The 20,813-nt window shown below is 29.4% G+C and overlaps 1 protein-coding gene across 6 annotated transcripts in view; it reads left to right on the top strand.

Moving 5' to 3' along the window:
- The window catches only part of LOC109593953 (protein slit), a 248,789-nt gene that overhangs the window by 12,636 nt on the left and 215,340 nt on the right, over positions 1–20,813 (top strand). For all 6 annotated transcript variants that reach the window (XM_049964418.1, XM_049964417.1, XM_049964416.1 and 3 more), the window contains exon 2: positions 639–921. In XM_049964418.1, coding sequence (XP_049820375.1) covers positions 728–921 — 194 coding nt within the window. In that variant the 5' untranslated portion in view covers positions 639–727. The remainder of the gene's footprint in view (positions 1–638; positions 922–20,813) is intronic.

Here is a 20,813-nt window from a genome sequence, read left to right as displayed (position 1 = left end):
TGTTAGTAAATTGTCTGGTCCATAAAGTAAATGTAATCAGTAAAGGAAATATTTCCATACTATATCCTTGGTTTAATTTACATAAACCCATTTAATTGCAGATTGTCAACAGCGTTACAAAGTCTTCACTATAAAATATTTAATGTCCCTCGACGTTTGGTTTTGGTTTATTGGCACCTTAAATAATATAAATCAGTACTTCTGGTAGAGTTCTAAAGGAAGTTAATAAATTTCTAATAAACTTTACGCCTTTAATATATCTCAACTGTGGCACTTTTTATGGATGAGTCGATACAAATAAAAATCTTACGACCAAAAATATACTGTTATGAAAAATATCGACTAGGCGTGGCCCAAGGAAGAAATTTAAAAAGTTTAAAATCTCCAGTTATGGGGCGACATAAAAGTAATCACTTTCTCAGCAAACGGCTTTTACGGCTCTTGCAATTAGGCGTAGATTTAATTGTCGCAAAAAGTCCCACTATTCTTTTATGCCTGGTTTTTATTGGAAAGTGGCCATTAAAAAATCTAATGTATCCATTGCGCCGGTACTAAAATGTGTTTATGATCCAGGATGAAAATCTTGAAAACTTGAACCTTAACGGTTAGTGATCAACCTGATCTTCGACTTGTTTCAGACATTGTGGTGGTTCCACCATCTTGACCGACGGACGAGCGAGTTTTCGGCAGCAGTTTTTGCTTATTTTGGTGACGTGACGGCCCAGCAATGAATCGGTCAGCGGTTTGCGTGCTGGGGCTCGTCCTTATACTCGTCCTGTCCGCCGCCTCCGGTGACTACCTATCGTTCTCGTCCACCCTAAGATGTCCCAGGGGCTGCAGCTGCACCATGACCACCGTCGACTGTTCCCATCGCGGGTTCACGCAGGTTCCGAAGAACATTCCCATGGACATCGAAAGACTGTAAGTAGATCTGTAGTAATTCAATTATAATTCCAGTACATTTTTCCGTAGTGAATTTATCGTATCGCTAATTAATATAGGTGGACATGAATAATTTAATGTGTTAACAATTAGTTGTAATTAGTTGCGGAATTACGGATACAATTCTCATGAATATTTAATTATAATCGAATTATTAGTCGTCAATAGGCTGTAATAAAAAAATGTGTTTACAAATTACCGAAATTAATACTGCAACTAAAAAGCAGCAGATGCTATTCACATTCAATTGTTGTGTGAATAATTTATTAGAGGGTTCATGCATCATTCGCATGAATTATTTGTATTTTATAAATTTATAAAACCGACCACTAACAGAGTACTGTCTACCATTGCAAACAATATTTAATATGCAGGCAAAACGCCGCATTTACCATATATTTATTATAGAGCATGAGTGCATTTTAATATGAAGTTATCGAGCATGGGGGATTTATTGTAAGGAATAATAAATTTATCACAAGTGGTATTAATTTAATCCAACCAACAATCGATGTTTCAATCATTCAATGAACGTAAATAATATACGAAGTGGCTGGAAAAAATATTTAAATATTTAAATTCACTATATTTTCTAATAATCAATTAATTATATATCTCAAAGCCTCATCTATCATGCAGAAAGTAATAATGTTAAGAACCCACGCATGTGTGTGCGATCTATAAGTGCATAAACTTGTTTAAAATTAGACAAATTTTAAATAAACCAGATGTCTGAAATTGAGATACAACTTTTATATTGTTTTAATGTGATTATTTACTCACCATAAACTTTGTAACTAAGAATAATTTCACTATTTAAGTGCCTCTAGTACATTAATTTTAAGAACAAAAGAGTAACCGTGAAATAGTTAAGCTTCACTCAGCAAAATTTAAATGACGCTGATATTTTTGAGGCTCAGCGAATATTTTAATCTGCTTCATCTTAATAATCTACGAAACGTAATTCTGAAAAATAACCCATGAGCAGAATGATAAAAATTAATCTAACACCAAGGAGTCCAAATATCAGAAGATGGTGGAGTTCCCAGGGTTGTTAACTAGAATGGGGATGAACAATCACTAGGTGTTACCCAACAAGAACAAATAAAAGTACTATTTGCCTTTGTACCACCTTCAAAATATGGCAATTCTGAGGATATTTCACACCAAATTGACAATTGGAGTAGCCACTATAGAACAATTTCTAATTAACTTAGTTCAGTAGTTTTTATCTCATCCGTCAATTAATGTACATTCAGAAATACTGTATTTAGAAATTTGTTGTTGGCAATAGCAAAATCATAAAAATTAATAAATATAACATCAGTATCACTGCGTAAACCCGTTTAAAATCGACCATACTTTAAATAAACCAGATGTCTGAAATTGAGTTATATATTTGATATTGTTTTAATGTTATTATTTACTCACCATAAACTTTGTAACGAAGAATAATTTCACTATTTAAGTGTCTCTAGTACATTAATTTTAAGAACAAAGTAGACGACGTAAAGTAGTTAAACTTCACTCAGCAAAATTTAAATGACGCTGATATTTTTGAGACTCAGCGAGGAAGATGCTTTAGAAACTATAATTTTTTTTTGAATATTTTAATCTGCTTCATCTTGATAATCTATGACACGTAATTCTGAAAAATATCCCATGAGCAGAATGATTAAAATTAATGTAACACTAAGGAGTCCAAATATCAGAAGATGGTGGAGTTGCCAGGGTTGTTAACTAGAATGGCGATGAACAATCACTAGGTGTTACCCAACAAGAACAAATAAAAGTACTATTTGACTTTGTACCACCTTCAAAATATGGCAATTCTGAGGATATTTCACACCAAATTGACAATTGGAGTAGCCACTATAGAACAATTTCTAATTAACTTAGTTCAGTAGTTTTTATCTCATCCGTCAATTAATGTACATTCAGAAATACTGTATTTAGAAATTTGTTGTTGGCAATAGCAAAATCATAAAAATTAATAAATATAACCTCAGTATCACTGCATAAACCCGTTTAAAATCGACCATATTTTAAATAAACCAGATGTCTGAAATTGAGTTATATATTTGATATTGTTTTAATGTTATTATTTACTCACCATAAACTTTGTAACGAAGAATAATTTCACTATTTAAGTGTCTCTAGTACATTAATTTTAAGAACAAAGTAGACGACGTAAAGTAGTTAAGCTTCACTCAGCAAAATTTAAATGACGCTGATATTTTTGAGACTCAGCGAGGAAGATGCTTTAGAAACTATATTTTTTTTTTTGAATATTTTAATCTGCTTCATCTTAATAATCTATGAAACGTAATTCTGAAAAATATCCCATGAGCAGAATGATTAAAATTAATGTAAGACCAAGGAGTCCAAATATCAGAAGATGGTGGAGTTGCCAGGATTGTTAACTAGAATGGCGATGAACAATTACTAGGTGTTACCCAACAAGAACAAATAAAAGTACTATTTGCCTTTGTACCACCTTCAAAATATGGCAATTCTGAGGATATTTCACACCAAATTGACAATTGGAGTAGCCACTATAGAATAATTTCTAATTAACTTAGTTCAGTAGTTTTTATCTCATCCGTCAATTAATGTTTATTCAGAAATACTATATTTAGAAATTTGTTGTTGGCAATAGCAAAATCATAAAAATTAATAAATATAACCTCAGTATCACTGCATAAACCCGTTTAAAATCGACCATATTTTAAATAAACCAGATGTCTGAAATTGAGTTATATATTTGATATTGTTTTAATGTTATTATTTACTCACCATAAACTTTGTAACGAAGAATAATTTCACTATTTAAGTGTCTCTAGTACATTAATTTTAAGAACAAAGTAGACGACGTAAAGTAGTTAAACTTCACTCAGCAAAATTTAAATGACGCTGATATTTTTGAGACTCAGCGAAGAAGATGCTTTAGAAACTATAATTTTTTTTTGAATATTTTAATCTGCTTCATCTTGATAATCTATGACACGTAATTCTGAAAAATATCCCATGAGCAGACTGATAAAAATTAATGTAACACCAAGGAGTCCAAATATCAGAAGATGGTGGAGTTCCCAGGGTTGTTAACTAGAATGGGGATGAACAATCACTAGGTGTTACCCAACAAGAACAAATAAAAGTACTATTTGCCTTTGTACCACCTTCAAAATATGGCAATTCTAAGGATATTTCACACCAAATTGACAATTGGAGTAGCCAGTATAGAACAATTTCTAATTAACTTAGTTCAGTAGTTTTTATCTCATCCGTCAATTAATGTATATTCAGAAATACTGTATTTAGAAATTTGTTGTTGGCAATAGCAAAATCATAAAAATTAATAAATATAACATCAGTATCACTGCATAAACCCGTTTAAAATCGACCATATTTTAAATAAACCAGATGTCTGAAATTGAGTTATATATTTGATATTGTTTTAATGTTATTATTTACTCACCATAAACTTTGTAACCAAGAATAATTTCACTATTTAAGTGTCTTTAGTACATTAATTTTAAGAACAAAGTAGACGACGTAAAGTAGTTAAGCTTCACTCAGCAAAATTTAAATGACGCTGATATTTTTGAGACTTAGCGAGGAAGATGCTTTAGAAATTATAATTTTTTTTTGAATATTTTAATCTGCTTCATCTTAATAATCTATGAAACGTAATTCTGAAAAATATCCCATGAGCAGAATGATAAAAATTAATGTAACACCAAGGAGTCCAAATATCAGAAGAAGGTGGAGTTCCCAGGGTTGTTAACTAGAATGGGGATGAACAATCACTAGGTGTTACCCAACAAGAACAAATAAAAGTACTATTTGCCTTTGTACCACCTTCAAAATATGGCAATTCTGAGGATATTTCACACCAAATTGACAATTGGAGTAGCCACTATAGAACAATTTCTAATTAACTTAGTTCAGTAGTTTTTATCTCATCCGTCAATTAATGTACATTCAGAAATACTGTATTTAGAAATTTGTTGTTGGCAATAGCAAAATCATGAAAATTAATAAATATTACACCAGTATCACTGCATAAACCCGTTTAAAATCGACTATATTTTAAATAAACCAGATGCCTGAAATTGAGTTATTTCTTTCATATTGTTTTAATGTGATTATTTACTCACCATAAACTTTGTAACCAAGAATAATTTCACTATTTAAGTGTCTCTAGTACATTAATTTTAAGAACAAAGTAGACGACGTAAAGTAGTTAAGCTTCACTCAGCAAAACTTAAATGACGCTAATATTTTTGAGGCACAGCGAGCAAGATGCTTCAGAAACTCTGAAAACATGCGTTCTAACTGGTTAAATAAGTTTGCTTCGCAACGATCCCCCATTTCGTCCTCAACAATATTTTAATCTGCTTCATCTCGGTGACCTACGTAATTCTGAATTAGTTTTATTTCTATTTTATCCTCGCATGCATGCAATTTGCTCCGCGATCCTGGAGTGAATTTAGATCGACTCAAAGGCACGGTTCCAATCAAGTTTATTGCATTTAAATTAACATTATCTTAATTAATAGAACCCGATTTAGATAGTAGTCCTCTTAATATTAAATGATTGCTTGCGACCATGCGAAATAACAGTTTATTTTATATAAGCAAGTCAGCCATATCTCAGTTGCAGTTTCATGATTCCGTTTCGGATGATAAATGGTATTGCCAGGTCGGTATTTTTCGCCTGCTAATGTTATGATTAGTGGTGTGAATATTTTGTGCTCACGAATAGCTTTACGAAACCAGCATGTGGCGTACACGAAACATAATAGCATTTCCTGTGCAGTAATCTGCTTTAAAGTTGTTTCCATTCGAGTAGGTGTAAATTCGCTTCTCGTTACATACTTGCAGGAATCATTTGACGTTTCCTATAGTCTATAATCTGGTCTAGTTGTATGGAATTGGCTTTTGATAAGATGTTCTAAACAGGAATGACTTTAATTCGTAAAAAGTGTGATTCATTGATAAGTTTCATTGTTGGCTGCATATTTTATATATTAAATCACAACAATTTTCTAGATAAAACATGCTAAACTTGTAATTTTTAAAATTTCTCACGTCGCAAATGTAATGTTAATAAAATGTCATTAATTGAGGTATTAGAATTATATCGATCAAACTATAAAAATCAAAAATATTGCAATCTAAAAAAAGTTGTAACGAATCTGATGAGTAGCACGGGTTCAGTTACTGTATAACTTTAGAGTTAACATTATTATTTATGTTGTATATACAGGATGTTTCACAACTTAATCAAAAATTTTTAACCACTTCCAAATAATAGGCCAATTTCTTATAAAAATTATAATAAAAGTCTGAATTACTCGATATAAAAAATGGTGTATTTTTCATTTTGTATGTGATAACAAAATTTCTTATTTATTTTGTAAAACAAATTTTAAGTTACCTTTGGTATAATTTCTCTTTCATATTTATTCCTTTTATTACAATTTTAATTTTTAATAAATAATCATTTAGATGTAAATTAAGGTAATATACTTTATGTTTTTCGATCAGTTTCTTAATATTTTATATTATTATTTAATTAAAGAGATTTAAAATGCCTGTATTAAAAAATTAATTCAATTAAGGAACAAAATTATTATATAATTTGTAAAATAATTGAATGATAAACGGTAATTTTGAACTAATTAGTTTACTTAAATGTTGTGTATAATTTACATATGCAAAATTCATTAATGACCACAATTAATTAGTTACAGTAAATATATATTTTTAACTCTGTTAATGTTAAGTATAAAAAGTCAAAACCGTTGACATATAACATATTTCCTGTGCAATAAAGTTTTTATGCAATAAACTTTTAAAAATCTTGAATGTTCCAAATACTAATAATTTTATGGCTAATAAATGTTTCGTTCTTTTATGAGGTAGTAAAATTAATTAATGTTTATAAATATTTATAGATAATTTAATAATAAAGACTAATCCATTTCTATTTATTTAAGTCCTAATTATTTATTACTAACCCAAATACATTGTTTAAAAGCAAAACTAATGAAAATATATTTGCGGAGTGAAAGTTCGAACGATCAAAATCAATAATTTTGTTATTATATCCATAGCGAGGTTATGGAGTGCAAATAAATTGAATGTAAAGGTGATAAAATTTCGTTCAATTTCCTGCGAAGACGGCGACAAAACTGCAAAAAGATGTCTGCCAGGTTAAGTGGCAAAATTCTTTTTGCCTCCATTTAATTTCCCCCGTTTAAAAATAAATTCGTTAGCGTATCACCATGAGGCGAACTATTTAGCACCGTAATGAAAAGGACGATTATCGTTTTACGTTAATTATGAAATCTTATCAATGCGACAGTTGAACACCGTAAAATTGTGTGAGCAAAACGTGTGTTGTATCTGTTCAACAGTGATAAATCTATCATCGTGGCACTAAAGTGTTTAGGTGTGTAAAAATGATTGCTGCTGGTGTTAACGCACCGCTACAAAAGGCGATAATTGTGTGGTTAATTTATTGTTTGGTTAATTTGTTTGGTTCATACGGGGTGATTTTTTTACCTCAAACTTTTGTGATTATGTTATTAGATTTACTAAATTTTGGTCAGGAATATTTGTTTAAAAAAGTGCTTATTACTCGATATATTTAAATTTTATAATAGTGGCCATAATTATAGCAACTTAAAATATGTTAAAAATTATTCGAATTAGATGACAGGACTATATATATATATATATATATATATATATAGGATTGTTTGAGTAAGAACAATCCCAGGCATAAACCCTATAGAAAAATATTAATAAATTATATTATTTAACACAGAATTAATCATTAAAAATCCTTTTCAAAATTAAAGTTTTTAAATTTATGTCCAGTTCAATTCAGATATAGCATCAGTCATAAGTAAAGCAATCAATTTATTTTTAAGAACAAAATTCTAAATACATTTTTATTGTGAGTCAAATGTAAAGTTACCAAATAAAATATTTAGGTTTTTAATATTTTTTATAACATCTTTTCATAGAAGAAACATGAATTTCTTGCTTAGAAACATAATTTCAAATAATATTAATAGCTTCAAACAATTCATTTGAGTTTTGAAATTTGCCTGAGTAACCTTTACTCATGTTATGATTTATCATGTTCCATAGATTTTCTATGGGGTTTAAATCGAGACATTGGAGTGGCCATTCATTTTAAGATTTACATTATTGGAAGCAAAATAGTCTTTTGTAACTTTGGCTATATGCTTCGGATCATTAACGTGTTGGAAACTCCACGACAAAGGCATATTTTCCTCATCTTAGGACAGCATATAATTGATAAGGATAAGGGTGTAAATATTGAAACCAATTCATTATTCCATTTTTACTATTGGTTCCATTCCAAACCCTGAAAATGAGCACCATTATTCCTCCACACCCATTCTTAATTGTTAGTTGTAGTTTTTATAAAACTGTATAATATTATTTTAACAGATTCCATTAATTAAAAGAGTTATGGCTAAAAACCTAACATTATAAAAAGTTGCTATAATAATAAACATTACTGTGTGGCAATTTCTTACCCTTAAACAAATTTTTCGATTACTGAACAATAACGAAATCTACCGTTCGAAACGATTGTGCGATATGAAGGTGAAAAGGCGGAATAATGGAATAAGGCGAAGGCAAAGAGGAACCGATAAAGCAGTCGTTTGATACGACGCAGTGCTTTCCTTCAGAGTCAGACGTGGAAAAAACACGCGTCCTACCGATTTCATATTTTGCACCGGTTTATTCAAAAAATTTACTCAAACGGAGTCATAAAACCGTCCGTTTTAAATCATATCTGGATCTGGACAATCAAAATAAAATCGCCTTTCCTCAAATGGATCTTTGTTTTTATTTTACGATCCGGTGATGCTGTACTCTTGTGAATGCAATAAAATTTGCATGGCATAAAACTATAAATTACGTTGTACCTGGATATGTACATATCTAACAGTTAAGTTTGTTTAAAAACAAACACACTGGTACTCGACCTTCACTTTTGTAATTTATGTTCTTTATTTTACGCATTCCGCAATTTGCAGAGCCGCAAGCATGCACTAACTTACATTTTGTACAAATGAGGAAAGTTAAATAAATGAATAAATAAGGTCACCGCTTGTTAACTGCCAAATGCAATTAATACTACACTGTTTTTAAATGAAGGGAAATAAATAAAAACATTGTTAATGGGTTAAAAGTATTTATATTACATAGAGTTAATTTTAGGATTGTTGTATGAGATGTTTATTGATTGTACTATTACAATTTTCCAATTTTATAATATCCTAAAATACATATTTAATTTTACCAGACTGATTGAGAAAGCCTGTCTTTAGTATCCCAATCTCAAGTTTCATGAAATTTTGTTTACCCTAAACCACACATTAAAAATTGTAATGTCATATTTGTTTATTCTTTTTTTTAACAATGAAATCTTTAATTAATATGAGATATTTAGTACAAAAAACTAATTTTAACTATATTGTTATATTTTGTAATTTATTAAATTATCTCTTGCTTAGTTAGAACAATTATACTAATTAAATCTTGGGATATACAATTTATAGTCAATGAAGAAAATATTCTTCATAAATTTTAATAAAAAATAGACAACATGTCTAAGTTCTTTTGACTTTAATGAAGTTAAATATTATTTTATAAAAACACAGTCTTTATGTTTCTTAGACAACAATATTTATTAACTTAAAATTTACTAGAAATATTATTAACTAAAGATAATTTAATTTATCATAAGCTATATATTTTTAAAAATACTAATTACATACACTAGTATGTACATTTGAAATAAAATTTTATATATTATCTCAAAATTTTAAGATATATTTCATAATTTTAAGAATATTGAAAGTTTATACTGTTTTTCAAGAAATAAAAAATTATTACATATTTTCGATTTGTACCTATTTTGAAAGTACTCGTTTAAAACCAATCAATTTGGGACATCCTGTACATGTCGGCAATTATTTTTTAATAAGCCAAATTAATACATATATTCCTACACAGGCAATTTTTTTTAACATATTTGCACTTTTAATGGTGCGCATAATTTTTAATTTATTCGCATCCGCCATAATTTAAACCAGCAAGAATTATTTGTTTAATAAACAATTAAAATGCTACAAAATGATATAATTTTTATTACCTCATATTTTATGAAACAATGTCCACATGAAATATAAACCTATTCCATTAAAATATCGAATTATCATTAGTAATTGTTCAAATAAAACCGAAATATTATCAAAATAGAAGTAGATAATGTTAATAAATTGGATTAATTTATCTCCATAATCAATTGTTATAGAAATTTATGCACTAATGAAACAATAACTAGTTATCAGTTGTAGTGGTAATGTCATGACATAGTTTACACGTAGATTTATGGATGCAAAACCGATCGGGAGTATATGATATCGGTAAAAATAAAATCATTATACCTTTATGAATTTGTCAGTGGCGGCGGTTTAACTATTTATAAAAATACTTGGCTTTATTAAATATTTGATGTGTACCATTCGAATTTTGTTTGGTACACTATGTTCACTAATGACACAACTGAATTATATACTAAAGCCATTTTAGTAACACTAAACTAATTGTGAAAAATAATTATATTTTTTCATTTCATTTTACCTACAGTGTTTAATTTAATTTATTTAAATTTGTAAACACTTTGGTATTTTTATATTTTAACCTTGATATTTTTTCACATTTTAAAGTTAAGTTAATTTGGAATTGATTTCATATGAAGTAAAAAAATTAAAAAGAGATTTCTTTTACTTAAGTAGTATTTATTATTAAAACGTGTTTATAGAAAGTGTTTCTAAAAAATAAATGAATAAATAAATAATAAAAAACTTATATTTAATAGCTTTAACAAGTATAGTGTATTTACATAAGGTACGGAGTGAAGTAAACAATGGTCATGCGCTGCTTATCACACACAGTCGGCAGGATCGTATTTAAAACTAAAGATATCCAAATAAGACTTTTAGACAAATATTTTTTTCAACAATATGAACATTATAATTGGTATTATTTACAGTAATTTTAAATAACAAATAAATTTGTTTGTTACTCCGTACCTAGTTTGAATGGAGTATATATAATATATATTGAAATTTATGGGAAATATTATACCTTAGGCGATATTTTTGGAAAACTTGTAACAACCAAAGACACCCAATTTGTGCAGCACCCGGTATATAAAATAATACGTAATAATAAGTATTATAATAGAGATATTATAAATGAACAAAACGATGAATTTCCGGAATCGACGCCAATGAATTGTTGGGTGTCTGATTAAAACCGATTTTGCAAATAAAATTCACACGTCGCTAAACAGGCATCGAATAATATATTTTGCACGGTGCACGATTATAATAAATCATAATTATTTGTGCTGTGGACACAAAACGAGTGCAATATTCGGGGGCAATAATTCTCCCGTCCGGATTTCTAGTCTCGGAACTGCTAATTTGAAGCGCGGTAATTGCCATTTTAATTAATCGACATCATTTAAATTTTGGTCCGCATCCAAATTTGTCGTTTGCCGGGCGAAAACAAAAATTCGAAAATGCGCAACTAATTTTACACAAACACCGAAACCGGCCAGCCTACCACTTTGTTTGCGTATATCGGAGGGCAATAATTGTGCTGAAATTGCGTTTTTAATCGGCCACTTTTTTCTGTCACGTCCTGTTTTAATAATACGGCGACGCAACTCGTCCGAATCGACTTTTATTGTTGCGCCGAAATTGTTTATGGTCCGGCGAATTTTTGTTTCCAATACTAATAATAAAAAATAAGCCCGAAACCGCCCGTTAAAGTTGAAGTAAACGGCAGTGAAATGTTTCTTTTCCGGCATTTTTACTCTTGGCACGGCGTCCGGGCAATAATGTGACATAATCCCGGCATTTGGGTCCGATCTCTCCCGGACGCTGTGCCAGATCGCGGCGGTTATTGTCTGAGATATGACAGGCAATTAAACCGCCGCCTCTTGAATGGTGTCCCCGAACAATACTGTTTGGTGACTGTAATCGGGGTGATAAACTATGTTAAATCCACTTAGCTCGAAGGAGACGCCCGTTTCCGACGAGCGGACCGCGAGAGAATTATAAACTTGCCGATCCGTTAGCGAACTTCACGATCCACTTATTAAAATGGGATGGTTAACCCTCTCTAACTATTGGCATGGTTGATTAGTTCATTGATTACCAAAGTGGCAACCGGTATTACAAAAGTAACGAGGATTAAAAATAAATTTAACAAATGACTCAAAGTGTTAAAAAAGTGTTACAGCAGGTTGGAAATTATCACTGGAAATTATTGATGAATCAATGAGATACTGATGAATCTGTAAGATTTACTATAACTCAGAAATTATAATAAATTAGTGGAATTTACTGATTAATTAGTGAACTTTGCAAATTCGTCAGTGTAAATTAATGATTATTAAATTAAAATTTATTGACCAATCAGTAAAATTTTGCAGATTTATCAATGGAAGTTACTAACAAATCAATCAATAGGAAATGGAGGATTTTTTAGTGAAATTGTACTGACGACAAAGTGGAATGAACTGATCAATCAGCAGAATGATTCATCAACAAAATTATACAAATTACTGATCAAAAAGTAGAATTACACCAATCAATTTGTAGATTTGTTTAATATGTTTAATTGAAATAACTTTATTCTTTAGTGAAATTTTAATAATTACTCGTGAAATTAATGATCAGTCAATGGAATTTACTAATGAATCAGTGAATGTTACTGAATAATCAGTGAAATTTACGGATTAATATATGGAACTTACTAAATAATCAGTGGAACTTACAGATTGATCTATAGAATTTAGTGGATAAGAAACTATTGATTAATCAGTCAATAGAATTTAGCAGATTCAACAATTACTTTCTACTAATTAAATTATTGATCAAAAAGTTCAATTAATATAATTGAATTCATTTTATTTTATAGTTAAATTTGATTGATTATGAAATCGTAGTAAGATTATTTAGAACTTGCTAAATAATCAGTGGAACTTATTATAAATCTGTAAAATATGGTAGATCAGTAATTTATAATCTACCATTATAAATTACTGATCAATACTGAAATTGGAAGATTCATCAGTTAATTTATGCGAATTAAAAAGTGGGTAACACCAATCAAACAATTAATTTGTATTGGTTAGTCAGTAGAATATAGTTAATATATTAAATTATCTTGAATAATTAGTGAAATTGACATCAACGAAATTATAGTCGTAAAAAAGTTGAATCAATCAGTGTATTGGTATCACCTATAATAATATATTTAATTGAGTTAACTTTATTCTTTACTAAAATTTTAATCATTATAAAGTGAAATCGTATTGATTATTTAGTGGAATGAATCTGTATAATATAATATTTTAGAAATTACTAATTTTTCCGTAGAATAATCTGGAATCAGTTAATATATACTAATTAAAAAGTGGGATTATACCAATCAACCAATTAATTAATGTATTGGTTTATCAGTAGAATATGGTTGACTGAATTAACTTGATTCATCAGTGAAATTTTATTGATTATAAAGTGGAATTATACAGATCAATCAGTGAGAGTCACTGATCAATTTATAGAATATGATTCATCAACGAAATTGTAGTGATCAAAAAGTTGAATCAATCAGTGTATTTGTTGATTAATTAAATTAAGTATAACTTCTTTAGTGAAAATTTACAGATTATAAAATGAAATTTTAACGATCAGTTAATGGAATATTGTGAATGTTACTGAATAATAAGTGGAACTATTTCATTAAGCATAATATGGCAGATTCATCGATGGAAATTACTGATTAATCAGCATAAAATTGTAGAATTTAATAAACTCATCCATGAAAATTACTAACTAACCTTCAGAATTAATCGATTTATCAATGGAAATAACAGATTCATTTTTATATTTCTCTCAAATGTAATATCTTTTGTACAAAGAGAAAATTGTGTTAAACATAGTATCAAATAAAATACAATTTCAACTCTAATATAAGTAGGTGTTATTTCGTTTTGTTTCACTTCCTTTCAGTTTAATTAAAATGGTTTTTACTATATAAATATTTCTGAATAAATACTTTGTTCCTATATAGTAAAAAACTCCATATGCACTTCATAATTAAACTAACAGTATCCACGTATCTTCTAATCAAAAGTACCTCTGGGTAATTTAATAAAATTTTCATACGCTTTAAAAATATAGTTTTCTTTCACTGTAATTTTTTGTATCGTTTTAATTAAATATCTAATTATAATCTGTTAAACTCCAGATCTGTGAGTCTTTATCACAAAAAAATTCTAGATCCAATTATAGGGGATATAATTAAAAAACTCTTTAACATCGTGTGCAGATAACGCGCTTAGAGGGAATAATTAATAACTCAAGAGGTGTTTACAATGTTCTCATTATCTATCTGATAAGCGTCTCTCTTTAACGATGTTATTTTTTGTACACAATCTTCCGACAAGTTCAGTTTAAGATATTGAAATTGATAGTTTGCCCGCTATACCAAGCTAGAATCCTGACATCTTATTTCGTTCACCATTTATAGAAATCCTACCATTGACACTATTGCAGCGTAAATTAAGAAATCATCGTAAATTATCTGTATTGATTAAACAAAATTAAATAATTAGCATATGAGGTCGTATTAGACATACATGTATAATTAATTTACGATCAGTGATGTATTTCATTAAAGTCACTAGTCGTCTAGTTCGTGTGGGCTGCGCAATGACAATATTTGCCATAAATCTGAATATTAATGGTACATAACTTAGTTTTTGTGACGGAATTTATAGCAAATTGTATGTATTACATGCGATCTAAAAAGTTGTCCGGCCTAAAAGAGTCGGATAGTTATTTTTCCTTGTAGAAATGCCGATGCAACAGACTTCGTTGATCAATGACTTTAATTAAGGCAGCACATTACGTTCGCCGACTTCTTCATTCATAGTTTTCTACATCGGAATTTGATATTGTTATCTGTTGGCCGTAAACGACTGTACACATGTAGCAAATAAATTTATAAATTATTTTAATTGCGTTGATAAACAAGATAGAAAGGAAACTTTCAGGACAACGCCTTTACCGAGAACGAGTTATGTCTGACAGGCGAAAAACCATATTCTTATGGCATTTTGAGTACAATTGAATAGATTTGATACAGTGTAATTAACCTCTGGGAAACTTCACGGTTCAAGGGTAATAATACTAAATGAACATTTCACGATTCAATCACAGTCTAGTGTGTAATTACGATTGGAATATTCCCATTCGCACAAACGTTAACACTTGACTCGGTCCCATTTTACGTTTAACTCAGTGTCAGAAAGTTGTTATTAATTTTAAAACGTTCATTAGCAGACAAACAAAATCGCACCCGACCCGCAACTAAATTAATCAGTTAAATTCTGACAAAGTTTCTGATTCCAGTCGAACGATTATTAATTATCCTTTACGTTGTTCTCAGATAATTTACCACCCGGACAAAGTTAAATTCGAAATCCGGCTCGGAATTAATTAACTAGGAGGACTGGGGAATTTTTACGAGCGATTTGTAGTACAAACTGTCGGTGCATTGATATTTAGCTGAAAGCTTCCCAAACATTTATGTTTCCGAAAGCAAACGATTTGATCTTTTTATTTGGATACTCTTGTTAAATTCTTTATTTTTGTATATTCAACTATAAAATGTATGCTACATCAAAGAAAGGGAACTGAAGAATGGGTGAATGATTATTTTTTATCTAATTTTATATATAGAATAAGATTGCTCAATTGCTCATTAGAATAATTATTGTAGATTATTTTCAAAAAATAAATGTTTGTATACATTTTTTTACAATATTTTACTATTATTATATAAATTTTATTAAAATTTGCAATTCGATTCTTTCTTATACAGGCTATTATTAATTTATCGTAATTTCTCCACCAAAATTATCTTTACACCATAGTTTTCTTGAGGTATATTTGCCTAAATAATGTAATCATCAAGTGTCACTATACTTTTTTCACGATATTTTGCTAACTCGAAGAAAAATATATTTAAAGTTCTGATAATCTACAATCCAAATCCTAAATATATATTTAATGCAAATTAATTCAAATTTGAATAAAGTTTTGTTAACCTAAAAATATTTTCTAAATTTTCCACAACCTGAATGTTTCATATACAATTCTTAATTGCTAATTAAATACAAATTAATTATGATTTGAATAAAATGTTTGTAGGTTTTACTAACGTGAAAAAGAATTTCCTGAAAAGCTCACCGATAATATCCCACAACTGAAATCTTTCATATATAGTACTTAATTATATCCAAATTAATTATGATTTGAAGAAAATTTTTTCAAAACAACTTTTTTCATGATGTTCCTCTAATTTGAAGAAAAATATATCTAAAAGTTTTCAGATAATAATTCACAATATTAATCCTAAATGGCTAAATAGGGCAAATTAATTCTGATTTGAATAAAATGTTTGTAGGAAAACAATTGTTTTTTGTAGGTTTTATTCACACGAAAAAGAATTTTCTGAAAAGCTCTCTGAAAATATTCCACAACCTAAATCTTTCATATATAGTATTTAATGGCTAATTATATCCAAATTAATTAGGATTTGAATAAAATTTTTACAGAAAAAATTGTTTTCATAATGTTCCTCTAACTTGAGGAAAAAATTTCTAAAAGTTCTCTGATAATAATTCACAAGTTAAATTTTAAATATACAATAATAAATGGCTAATTAAGGCATATTAATTCTGATTTGAATAAAATACTTGTAAGAAAAAAAAATTTCAGTAGGTTTTGTTAACCTGAAAAATAATTTTCTGAAAAGCTCTCTGAAAATATTCTACAACTTAAACCTTTCATTTACATACAATTGCTAATTATGTACAAATTAATTATGATTTGAATAAAATGTTTGTAGAAAAACAATTGTTGTCAGTAGATTTTGTTTACACGAAAAAGAATTTTCTGAAAAGCTCTTCCAAAATATCCCACAATCGAAATCTTTCATATACAGTATGTAATTTCTAGTTATATTCAAATTAATTAGGATTTGAATAAAATTTTTACAAAAAAAACTTTTTTTATGATGAACTTGAAGAAAAATAACTATAACTGAAAGTTCTCGGATAATAAAAATATTATGAATAATTTCAAGCCAAATCTTAAATATTCAATAATAAATTGCTAAATAAGGCATATTAATTCTGATTTGAATAAAATATTTGTAATACAAATTTTTTTCAGTAGGTTTTGTTAATATGAAAAATAATTTTCTGAAAAGCTCTCTGAAAATATCCTACAACTTAAACCTTTCATATACAGTACTAATTATGTACAAATTAATTATGAGAATATTCTAAAAAGTTCTCTGAAGATGTTCTGCAACCTAAATCTTTTATATACACTTCTTAATTGTTAATTATGATTTGAATGTAATTTTTACAGAAAAACATTTTTCATTAGGTTCCTCTAACTTGAAGAAAAATATATGTAAAAGTCCTCTGATAATAATCAACAATCTAAGTTCTAAATTGACAATAGTAAATGGCTAAATCAGGTAAATTAATTCTGATTTTAATAAAATGTTTGTAGGAAACCATTTTTTTCAGTAGGTTTTGTTTATCTGAAAAAAAATTTTCTAAGTTTTTGTAAATATTTAACAACCCAATGCAGTATTTAATTGCTAATTATATACAAATTAATTATGATTTGAATACAGGTTTTATAACAAATATTATCTCTTAAAGAAAAATGAAATAAAAAATTTTCGTTAGAAAACTGTTTTCACTATGTTTTTTTAAGAACTTTAATTAGCATTAAAAAATTTATTTGCTGTTAATTAACAATTAATACTAGCAAACAAAATATTTGTCTTTGGTGATATTTACGTTGCCACCTTTAGCAACCTCACTAATTCACATGTTTCACCGGCGGCGAATAAATACTAGCAAGAACAGCGTAACTGACAAGTGCAGGAAGAACGAAAAGTAAACACCGCATTACACAAGAAAAGCAATATGATCTATAGTTGCTAACTGCGCATCATAACATAATCATTAAACAAATCATTGATGTTGACGTTGAGTTGATCAGTCTCGGACTGCCGGTTTTCTTATCCCGGCCATCATCTCGACCGCCATCATCTCCAGCGCTCCCGATAATTAGATTTTAATCATATGTTTTGCGAGAATTATTGCATTAGCCGACGTAGTACGTCATGTAATTAACCAGTTTGTTTGCTGTGTCTAATGAATACAACAAGCTGCCAGAACTGCGGGGGTTTTTAAACGCCCCGATTGATTTTAATATCCAGCCGAGGGCATAAATTCCGTTCGAAATAGTTCGTATTCGAATCAATTTGAATTTTTACCTTGTATGTAATTATGATTAAATAAAATACGTTTTGATTACCGGCCGTTGTAGATAATATGTACAAGCATGTGGGAAAGCAATTTCCACATCACTAATAATAATATTCGCAATTATGATATCAAAGGATGGTAATTATTTTGTCTGGTCAATCACGGATCAGGAATGCGTTGTATATAATTCTAATAACTTTGATATTAATTTAATAATGTTGCAAAACAATGTACATTTACAACCAGATTTTAATAAACAATACTTTATGGCCTATTTATAAAACTACTACTCTAAAATAAAAGATTATATTAAGTACACATTAAGACAAGTTTATATGGCTTCCCTGTTATGTCCTGGCTTCTTTCACTTATCGCTTTATGTTACCCTTAAGACCGAAAAATCCAGCAAGAACAGCATGGTTCATTTTAGTTGGAGGCCAAAAAAGATTTAGGGGGTACTTCATATTTATCACAGTATAATATAATCTGAAATAGATGAACAGATTATCCACATTCTTGGCCCAATTTTTTTTATTCTCAAGCTATTAGAAGCCCTAAACGGGCCCATTGTGAGCCAATCTTTACTTCCTGTCAAACGGCAGCAAACGTACAACTCTAATTTATTTTACGATCGTGTTCGTAACCAGCGTAGATAACGCATATTCTAGGGAGTCTAGTTAGGAAGTCCGTAATAATTATTTATGAGGCAATAGCTTTAAGCTTATTGGCGGTCGGACAGTTGCTATTTCTGTAATGACGTATTATCTCCACTTTAATGAAGCTCTGTGGCACAAAATAGATCCCGAACGCATTGCGTGCGTACATAGTTGGACGGCTCTAAGTCTGTAATGATCGAAAACGTTTACGTAATCGAAAGACAACGACTGTCATCACAATGGCAAATCAATCTCAATTCAGACCCGTTTAGAAAAAAAAAACGTAAATAGAATAATGTAGAAAGCACAACTATTAATCACCGCTAATACGTTGTAATCGAAGCTATTAATTTTTCTAAGCGTAGGTGTAACCGGAACGTTACGTGGGTTACCGCTTCAACCCGTAATCAATGGTTAATTAAAGTCAGGACGGGCCCAATGGTCAAGATCTTATCAAATCGAAATTTGGTCACTCGGTACATTTCACCATTAATCTTGTAATAAACTGCATTTGAACATATTTTATCATGCATACAATCTTTGTATCGTCGGTTTTTGATGTTGAAGACATTTTGATTCGGCACACATGTCTCAATGTTGGGTAACTCAGATAATTTCGTTAGGGTAAATTACGCAGCTCGCTTATGATATTTATCTACGGTCGGATGCTCGATTAAACTTCGATCCGAAATGTGTGTTAATTCGTCCATTAAGAAAGCGAGATGCTCCTAAAACCGTTTTAATTGCTTTAAATGTCGGCTGTTTGATGAACCAAACGCAAGTGAGTTACTGTAATCGACGTTAACCAAGATCAACTTGTATATAGGTTAATTTCATACTTGGTGAGTAAATCTGTGAATATTAGATATGTTGGAAACGGTAAAAGAAAGTTTGGTATCAACTAAGATCGAGATTTTGCTGTACGACGTTCAATTTACGAGAGTAGGCTCAAAAGTCAAATAAAAAATGTTAAAAAAATGCGAATGCTTTTCCCAATGACGTTGAATGGTTTTGATACTTTGTTAATGGTGAGAATTCTGAAGATATTCAAAATACATTAACAAGAAATTAACGCATCACAACAATAGTAATTTATTATTAATTTCTTCTGAAAATGGTAAAAATAAAATTATACACTTTTTGCATATTTATTTAAAAATAGGTTTTTGTTTATTATTTTTACAAAAATCTTAAAAATATTGTTTTTCTAGAAGAATTAAAAATTAATAAAATTTGGTGGGATATTTCCACCTCTAGTACGAATGACAGCCTCACATCTTCTGTCCATACTCAAAATCTGGGTTCCAATTTTATTTTAGACCAAATTCTCCTCTCCCGTTGTCTCAAAGTTAAAAGTCTCAAACGATCTTGAGCAGGAATTGTACCACGATTTCCACCCTGACCTGGTTTCCATATACCGTTGTAACATATGGGAAATGGATGTATGTCATACACCAAACATTTCGGCTATTCTACGGTAATTCCAACCTTCTTTTACTAAAAAAACCACTGGGGTGTACTTATTGCGAGATAAATTTCTAAATTACCGTTGCATATTGATAATTATCGTAAATTAAAAACAAAATGGGGATGATAAATGAATTCTAACGATCCTCATGGAATGACATCTTCTTTTTCACCAAATGTGGTAATTTTTACTTAATTTTATTACTCAAACGTAGTATATTCACATAATTATGTTTTTTTCTTTCTGA

This window comes from Aethina tumida, chromosome 3, assembly GCF_024364675.1.
Source record: "Aethina tumida isolate Nest 87 chromosome 3, icAetTumi1.1, whole genome shotgun sequence".
Classification (NCBI taxonomy): Eukaryota; Metazoa; Arthropoda; class Insecta; order Coleoptera; family Nitidulidae; genus Aethina; species Aethina tumida.
Note: the sequence above shows the minus strand (reverse complement) of the source record. Positions and strands in the feature narration are given on the sequence as shown.